Source organism: Sinocyclocheilus anshuiensis, unplaced genomic scaffold (genome assembly GCF_001515605.1).
Source record: "Sinocyclocheilus anshuiensis isolate Anshui unplaced genomic scaffold, SAMN03320099.WGS_v1.1 scaffold1393, whole genome shotgun sequence".
Classification (NCBI taxonomy): domain Eukaryota; kingdom Metazoa; phylum Chordata; class Actinopteri; order Cypriniformes; family Cyprinidae; genus Sinocyclocheilus; species Sinocyclocheilus anshuiensis.
The window spans coordinates 1,057,019-1,066,549 of NW_015548343.1; the positions used below are offsets into that span (position 1 = coordinate 1,057,019).

At 35.0% G+C, this 9,531-nt stretch overlaps 1 protein-coding gene across 1 annotated transcript in view; it reads left to right on the forward strand.

Annotated features, from left to right (window-relative positions):
- The first annotated feature begins 4,572 nt into the window (after positions 1-4,572).
- Positions 4,573-9,531, forward strand: part of LOC107656637 (eukaryotic translation initiation factor 3 subunit E-B-like) — a 13,657-nt gene continuing 8,698 nt past the window's right edge. Inside the window, exons 1-7 of the mRNA XM_016444560.1 lie at positions 4,573-4,697; positions 5,266-5,383; positions 5,534-5,651; positions 5,750-5,792; positions 5,929-6,033; positions 6,844-6,969; positions 7,345-7,469. Of these exons, the coding sequence (XP_016300046.1) occupies positions 4,608-4,697; positions 5,266-5,383; positions 5,534-5,651; positions 5,750-5,792; positions 5,929-6,033; positions 6,844-6,969; positions 7,345-7,469 (725 nt within the window). The 5' untranslated portion in view covers positions 4,573-4,607. The remainder of the gene's footprint in view (positions 4,698-5,265; positions 5,384-5,533; positions 5,652-5,749; positions 5,793-5,928; positions 6,034-6,843; positions 6,970-7,344; positions 7,470-9,531) is intronic.

Sequence of the window (9,531 nt, forward strand, 5' to 3'; positions counted from 1 at the left end):
TTGTTGGCTGATGCAGATGATCTTAAAATGTTGTCTGATTAATCAGCTTAACTATAATAATAATAATAATAATTAAAGCTGCAAGCAGCATTTATCAGGGTTCAAGCGTATTAAAGGGTTAGTTCACCCAAAAATGAAAATTAGCCCATAAATTACGCACCCTCAAGTCATCCTAGGTGCATACAACTTTCTTCTTTCAGACGAATCCAGTCGGAGTTATATTAAAAATTGTCTTTGATCTTTCAAGCTGTTTAATGCCACTCAGCGGGTGTTGCATGCATTTCGATCGGATTGAAAGGGGTGGTTTATTCCTTTTCTAATATGATTGAGAGTGCATGACATGTAAACACTCGATCGGATTGAACCCCAAAACTGAAAGGTCTGCGCATGTGCAATGACACAGAAATATCGTAATGACGTATGACGCGCGGAACGGGCGTTTCTTCCTTTTGAATAAAGTGTTGTAAATGCTTGTACTGTCATTATAAAACTCTCCTTTCACTTGGCAACTGTGAAGTGGAGCAGGACAACCTCCCACTAGTCCTTGTTTTGGATACTCATCCACAGGCAACCCGTTTTGTGCGCGGGGAGGGGCATTTTTACTACGTGATAAATATGAGCAGCACGGCACAGCGGTTTATATGTAGGCCTATATTTATCCATAAATGGATAAATATCAATTCTGCTGTTAAAAACAAATAAAGAAACCATGTAGGAGAGGTTATTATGGTTATTATGTGCACACAGTGAGAAACTCTATATTTGTGCAGTGTGCACATGTAAAAAAAAAATAAATCACAATAACTTCAATACTTACTATGGGTTTACCTTGGTAACCGTTGTTTTACTATGGGATAAATATCAATTCTGCTGTTAAAAACAAATAAAGAAACCATGTAGGAGAGGTTATTATGGTTATTATGTGCACACAGTGAGAAACTCTATATTTGTGCAGTGTGCACATGTAAAAAAAAAATCTATTCCGATTTGAAGCCTATAAACGCGCACATCAACCCGATCACTTTCTTTAGCGTTCATGTAGGCTAAACACTACATTCAGATTCATCAATCGGAATAAATTCAGTCCGATTGAACCAAAAATTGTGCATGTATAACGTAGCCCTTGAGACCTACCATCTGGCCAGGTTTCAAGTCTCTAGGCCTTATGGTTTGATCTGCACAATCAGTTTTACGGCGGAATAATAATAATAATAATACAAATCCTAACAATTACAATAGGGTTTCAGCGCTACGTGCTTGAACCCCTAATAATAATACATTTCAGTGTTTTAACAACAGTTATAATTTTGTGAATTAAACAATTTTGTTACTCTGTTGGGTCATAAATGTCCAGTGTAAAATGAGCAAAGCAAAACTAACAGAACCAAAACCACTGGTCTAAACATCTGTCTTTAAATCAAATTAATGTGAGTAAAAAAACCAACTGGCCTCAATGAAGATTTATCCATGTCATTCTGATTTATCGCAGCAAACACACACACACACACACACACACACACACACACACACACACACACACACACAGAGAGACAAACAATGGACAGACAGACACAGACACAGAGCACGTAGGAGTACTGCAATAAATTTGTATCTCTGCATGATAGGTTTGAAGACTATCATGAGATTATTCAACATGGGTTGAAATATTCATCGTGATGACTAATAGTCTAGTGTAATCTCATATAGGACATGTTTACTCTGAAAGACTGGTGAACAAATTAATTTCCAGGCAAGGATATTTAATACAGAAACCATCCAATAGACTATCACTCTGGACTAAGGATATTTTAATAGGAAATAAACCATAGATTATATCAATTTATAATTAATGTGCTCTTATCTTGAGTATATTTTTCATTAGCCCAGTGGCTTTGGAGAGAGTTGGTTAGATCACCTCCTGTTTGAAATTCTTTTTAATGTGCCACGCTAGTCTGAGTGTTACTGCATTTACTCAACCTTTTTGTTTCTTCAGATGCATTGACTTTGAAATCAGCTCTTTAAAGTTTTGACATATGTTAATTTAAAGCTTGATAAAAAAAAAACATCAAAAGATGTACTGTGGCATTTAACAGACCGAGGACCATGACAAATGTAGCAATGAACTGAGAATGATATAATGTCCATCATAAGGAGAGTCACTCTCTTCTTGAGAGTCAGATCACTTGATCTGTTTCTTCCTTTATTAAATTAGGTACTTTTACATCAAGATACGATGTAACCTTTGCAAAATTACCAAGGAAACAACACTGAAGATATGTTTTCATTCATCCAATTTTAAAAAATGAGGGTAATGGTGCACATCTATATTTTATAACTTGAACCAATGAAAAATAAATAACTTGCCCTAAACAATATTTTCTATGTCTATGAAAACTATTTTATAAAACCCGGCACAAAGTATATTTTTCTTGTTCAAGAAAGTCAATTTAAATTCTATTTTTGATCTAAACAAAAAGATATAGATTTGGTTTGACCTCACCATTATGGCGATCAGGGTTTGCTTTAGTTGGGCTCTTGACCATTGACTTTTTAATGTTAGTTTTTTCCTGGCTGTTGTAACTGTGTTTGTAAAGCACATTTATTATAGCAAGAAAAGCCAAGAAAATTTGTGCTTAAATGAGGTGACGAACTATTATGAAGGATTTTAAAAACATCTTATGCACAAAACCTTTAGAACTACAGCATCATTTAGACACAAACAGACATCAAGAATCAGCACATGAATCTCAACAATGGTGACAATCAAAAGCTTCATGCTTCATGCTAAATGCTTACTGGGTACCAGCACAATACAAAACTCAACCATGACTCCCAGCATGCATTGAGGCATGAATAAATTATGCCGCTGAATTGTCCACTTATTTCTTTAATTCTTTCTATGTGCTTTTATTTTTGTTTTTGTGTTGTTTTAGTAGTGTGTTTTGTGATGTTCAGATTTGATTTATTTATTTTGTTGATTGTCACCATTGTTGAGATTCATACACTGATTCTTGATGTGTGTGTTCCATAGAACTTTTTTTTTTTTTTTTGTGAGTGATGTGTTTAACAATCTTTTATAACAGCCTGATCAGCATTGCTCATACTTTTGCTGTAGTGTGTTATTATAACATTGTTTTGGTAAGAGAAAAGACACTTGATAAAATCAGTGAACCTGGTGTTTAATGATGATTATAATCATTAGCAAAACATAATGAACAATAATACATATTTTGCCTTGGCTCTTTTTTTTACTGCAACAAATGTGTTCAAAAACACATACAACAGCCAAAAATAAGTTAATGTTAAAAAGTCAAGGGTCAAAAGCCCAACTACAGCAAACACTGATATCCATCATGATAGTGTATAAAAAACAAAAACATCTAAACCTCAGTTCATTCTCATTAAGCACTTCTGTAGACGTCTGACAGAAATGGCATCAGTCTGTTGAGTGTTGAGTTAATTTAAAACATTATGCTGAGTTAACTTAAAATATTCTGGTCTGTTCAATTTACAACTAATAGCTAGCTCAAACACCCTAAAAATGATTTTCAGTGGCAAAGTATTTACAATTACAGTTGACTGTAATGTTTTATGGTGAATCAAGTTAAAATAGTTTGTGAGAATTATTACTCAAATTTTGCTGGTTACACAGTGTTATATTTTTTCAGTGTAAGGTCAATGTTCAGCTCTTAGAAGTTAAAAATCTGACATTTTTTTCAGTGTAAATTTTTTTTAATTGGATGAATGAACATTTTTTTTCAGTGAATACTTTCTGACGGTCCAGTGGGGTCCTTCCTGCAATGCATTTTAACATATATTGGATAAAAGACTAAACTCACTCACAATCTTCAGATGGAAATCATATTAGTTAATTTATTTGAAGTTGCAAATTTTGCCATGCTAGTGCATGTGAACCCTATATCTTCTGTCAGTGGTACATTCACACAGAAAGTGTTGGAGGACAAAATCTTCTGCCCAAACTGCAAGCAGCCCCACCACAATCCTTTGGGAAAGGAAAAAAACAGGTCACCTAATTTTTGCTTATAGTGTCTTGCAGGAAAATAGTTTTTTGGGCATATTTACAGAACAGGTTACTTTGCAGAAATGATCTCAAAACACTGACCCTCAATTTAAGCTAGTTACAAATGCTTACTTTAGCTCTTTATTTCCATTCTCTTATGCATTCTGCTAAACTTGCTATTGTGTAAATAATCAGGTTAAATGTATGCATCATGTATGTGTCAGAGGCTGACCATTTCTTTAAATTTGGTATACCCTTTTATAAAAAATATTTAAATTACTAAATAAATGTATAATAATTTACTGCATAAAATGAATGACCCAGTAGGCTACTACTGGCACACATTTAATTCTAGCCTACTACCATCACTAAAACATGAAATTTAAGTGCCACAAAGATGAAAGCAGATCCCATGTGAATTTGTTATAGTTTTACAGAAATAATAACCAGTACCAATCTCTCAACAAAGTAAGAGGAATTTCAATTTGCCAACCAGTATGTGTAACAGTGTTTGTGGGGTGCAGCAGGTCACTGTTCTCATCAGTGTTTAAATAAAGTTTTTTTAGAGGCTCTTTTTATTTCCAAAATGGCGGAGTACGATCTGACCACCAAGATCGCACATTTTTTAGATCGGCATTTGGTCTTTCCCCTGCTGGAATTTCTCTCTGTCAAGGAGGTAATATATAAATTACAGTAGTGTAAAGTATATACTTTGTTGTTCGGTTATATTGAATTGGTTAGTAGTCGCTAAATGGGCAGCGCCACGTGTGTCGAATAGCCAGATGATCTGGAAAAAAATGTTTTTTGTATCTGATATTAAACAGAAATGACCTCTTTATAGACATAATTGCATTAAATATGTATTTATTTTTATTCTTGACATAACAGCTATATTTAAAGTATGAATTCTTATTCTGTGCTCTGAACTCTCTCTGTGTTTCTACACTGGGTCATACTATTATTGTGTTCTAATATCATGGTGTTCTTTAAAGTACCACGTAAATACCATAAATACGTGAACATGGTCGTCATTAATTATTGTGGTATGTGTAAAATACTATATTACTATCGGGTACCATCACTTGGTACAACGACAGTACTTTAAATGACAGTATACATTTAATATTTCAGTTCATTGACTGATGCACGTCTGTTAAAATCTTGTTTTTATGCTGCAGAATTCCTCTACATGATATTCAGAAAACCTGATATAGTGCTGTTAAATCTGATGTTTGTCTTCTCAGATCTACAATGAGAAAGAACTTCTCCAAGGGAAGCTGGATCTTCTCAGCGACACTAACATGGTGGACTTTGCCATGGATGTATATAAGAACCTCTATTCTGACAAAGACATTCCGCATTGTAAGTGTTTTTCCCTTTCTACCTAAATATACACAGTGTACAGAGTTAAATAAAATCATATCCAGATCTATAATGAAGATTTTCACCGCAAAAAATAGAGTGCAGTACTATATGCTGCATGTATATACATATATTAATTTTACTCCGCAGCATTAAAGGAGAAAAGAACCACAGTGGTGGCCCAGCTGAAGCAGCTCCAGTCTGAAACTGAGCCTATTGTTAAGATGTTTGAAGATCCAGAAACTCAGAGACAGATGCAGTCCACCAGGTTTTCTGTCATCATATTACTGTTTACTGCTTCTTGAAATATGTAAGCATCCTAACATATGCAAAGTCACCACTGCCATGCAAATTTTTTTTTCGTAGAGATGGGAGGATGCTGTTTGAATATTTAGCAGACAAACATGGTGTAAGTTTTGCAACTATAACCAGTTATCCTTATCCAATTATATCCTTTTTATTTTCAGGGAAGCTAATTAACAGCTTATTGCATCGTTGAATATTTCATTCCATCAGTGATTTGCTCTATCTGTTTATTCCCTCAGTTTCGTCAGGAATATTTGGATACGCTGTACCGTTATGCTAAGTTCCAGTATGAGTGTGGCAACTACTCGGGGGCCGCAGAGTATCTTTACTTCTTCCGTGTGCTTGTAAGTGTTGTTGTTTATGTCAACAAGACCGCTAGTGTTTTTTTTCTTTTGGTTCATTTCATTTGTGAAGTGTGAAATAGACTCTGAAATTACTGCCTTCGGCAGAAATGTAGGAACAGATTAATTTGTTTCTTTCCTGAGTGCTGTAACGGCTTTTGTTTTTAGTCATTTATCTGAACAAACAACTGGAAACAGTACCTTTGGATGTTTAAAAAGGTCATTAAACAAACATAAGCAAAAGTATTATGCATTGTAAATGTTTAAAAAAAAAAGCAAAAATAGGTTTGCTTATACTAAAATACGTCTGACTTTTTAAAAAATAAATAAAAATATATTTATTTATTTATTTAAAAAAATATATACAATTCTTTGTGATATTTAAACCACATACTATTCAAAAGTTTAGTCCATAAGAATTTTTTGCAAGGAATTAATAATTTTATTCAGCAAGGATATATTAAATCGATTAATTTCAAATAAATGCTGATCTTTTGAATGATCTATTCATCAAGGAATCCAGAAAAATTTAACATTAATTGTAATAACAAATGTTTCTTGAGCACCTAATCAGAATATTGTAATGATTTCTAAAGATTTATGTGAAACTGAAGATATGAGTAATGACTGCTGAATATTCAGAGCTGTAGGTTTAATATTGTGTCGTAAACCAATCGAGACATTTACATCAATGCTAAAGCAACAATATATCAGAGAAATATATAGCTATGGGAGTGGTATTTTGTACCATTGAGATTTCACTGAAAAATAACAGAAATTGATACTGACAATATGCCTCGTTGTCATGACCAGGTTCCCTCCACGGACAGGAACGCTCTGAGCTCTCTCTGGGGCAAACTGGCATCCGAGATCCTAATGCAGAACTGGGAGGCAGCCATGGAGGACCTGACACGTTTACGAGAGACCATCGACAACAACGTATGTCTGTCTGGCATCCTTTAAACCTCTGTCATCAGCTGGAGAAATCCAATATCCTTCCCACTGGTTAATTTGCTGGATCACCCATGTTCCTTTGAGCTCAGATATAACAGTCCTTTAGCAGACGACGGGCATTAGATCAACTATACACACAAAATTGACCAGGATGACATTTACATTGCACCAGCTCTAAGAAGTAAATGCTTGGCATTTTTATTTGCGGTGAAGTCAAAGATGGATGCGTGTGGGTTTACTACAGCCGCGTTTGCTTTGCTAGTCCGTGCTTGTAACATCAACAGTGTGACATAAGTAAGACTGAAGCAGTGTTGACATTTTTTTAATTAAACTATGTTTTTCTTTCCTGCCTCGGTTCAGTCGGTGAGTTCTCCTCTTCAGTCGCTGCAGCAGAGGATGTGGCTCATACACTGGTCTTTGTTTGTCTTCTTTAACCACCCCAAAGGTAGAGACAACATCATCGAGCTGTTCCTCTATCAGCCCCAGTGAGTACGATTACAGAAATTCCCTCTTCCCCTATAACAAGCGCTCTCAAATTGCTCATTAAAGAATGTAGAAGTTCAACACACTACATTTGCATAAATTTGTCACTTGCTTAAGGGACTTGCCAGGAAGTGTGAGATGTGTTTGCAACAATTACTTCAGAGAGGGTAGCTGGAAAATTAGCTGTTAATGAGATTTGCTCTTGAAAGCGTAAATTTGTTTTTACGAGGACCAGTGCATGTTTGCGTGACCATGTAATGAACACCGCTCAGTCTGAGCACTTTGAAGATGACGCACTCTGTGTTGAGTGATGGAAGGACCACTGTGATGTAATATTAAAACAGGAGCCAGTCAAAGCAGATTTCATTGACGAAATGTCCACTGATTTTTTATTAAATTTTTTTACTCGTGGTTAGTAAATGTTAATTTGCATTTTGATTTATTTTTAGGACAAGATATCAATACTGGTTTCCTGAATCGATATGGTTCAGTTTCTCAATTCTGAATCTGATTCAGATTCGATATTGTTTCAGTTTGGAATATTCCAGTTGTTACAAAATATTATAAATAATTTGTCAGGTATTATAAAATATAAAAATGTAAAAAAAAAAAAACCCACTAGATTTCAAAAGTTTGGGGTCGGAAAGATTTTTGAATGTTTTTGAAAGATGTCTCTTACGCTCACCAAGGCTGCATTTATTTGAACAAAAATTAAAAAGAGTAATATTTTTAATTTAAATAACTGTTTTATATTTTAATATATTTAAAATTTTTATTTACTTCTGTGATGTCAACTGAATTTTCAGCAGCCATTATTCCATTTTCTGTGTCACATGATCCTTCAGAAATCATTCTAATATGCTAATTTTCTGCTCAAGATTCATTTCTTATTATTATCAACATTGAAAACAGTTTTTGCTGCTGTTGTGGAAACCGTGTGTGTATGTATATATATATATATGTATATACAGTGGGTACGGAAAGTATTCAGACCCCCTTCAGTTTTTCACTCTTTGTTATATTGCAGCCATTTGCTAAAATCATTTAAGTTAATTTTTTTTCCTCATTAATGTACACACAGCACCCCATATTGACAGAAAAACACAGAATTGTTGACATTTTTGCAGATTTATTAAAAAAGAAAAACTGAAATATCACATGGTCCTAAGTATTCAGACCCTTTGCTGTGACACTCATATATTTAACTCAGGTGCTGTCCATTTCTTCTGATCATCCTTGAGATGGTTCTACACCTTCATTTGAGTCCAGCTGTGTTTGATTATACTCATTGGACTTGATTAGGAAAGCCACACACCTGTCTATATAAGACCTTACAGCTCACAGTGCATGTCAGAGCAAATGAGAATCATGAGGTCAAAGGAACTGCCTGAAGAGATCCACAGGAAGTGGTGAGGTCACGCAGTCCGTGACGGACAGATTGTTAATGGCTGGATTTTGTGGTAATACAGTATTGTTACATCCAAACACTCGCCTATCATTCATCGACCTCAAATATGGCTCATCATCTGAAATATGTAAGTAGTAGCAACTTTACACGGCCGCTCAATCTAATGTTAACCTAGAAAAATATGCGCTATTCAAGTGTCTGTGCGGAGTGTGAAAGCTGAACAGTAGCGCTCACAGCATGACAGATGGAGGCGCCGGCGTGCTCACTTGCTCTTAAAATACTCTGTCATTTTGGTCATACAGATAAGAGTAATACATCTTTCGAATCTGTAAAGCCTCTACGTTTATTTGCGTGCACTCACAATAGCATCAAAACATTGCGCTTTTGTAAAATAATGAAAGCAAACAGGATGCGCTTTCTGCCGTCTCGGCCTCTGTGAACTTGAGCGCGAACCTCCGTGTATACTTGCTTTACAAACATGAAAAATATATCTATAGAGAGTGAAATGTCTACTTTCAAATGAAACAATTCAAATCTGAAAAAAAAAATATTCCCAGATGATATAATCCGTATGAAACTTGCATACAGGCACATCACTACTGCGGAGATGACGAGTCAGTGTCGCCGACTTCATCTCTTAAACCGAAAACACTAGT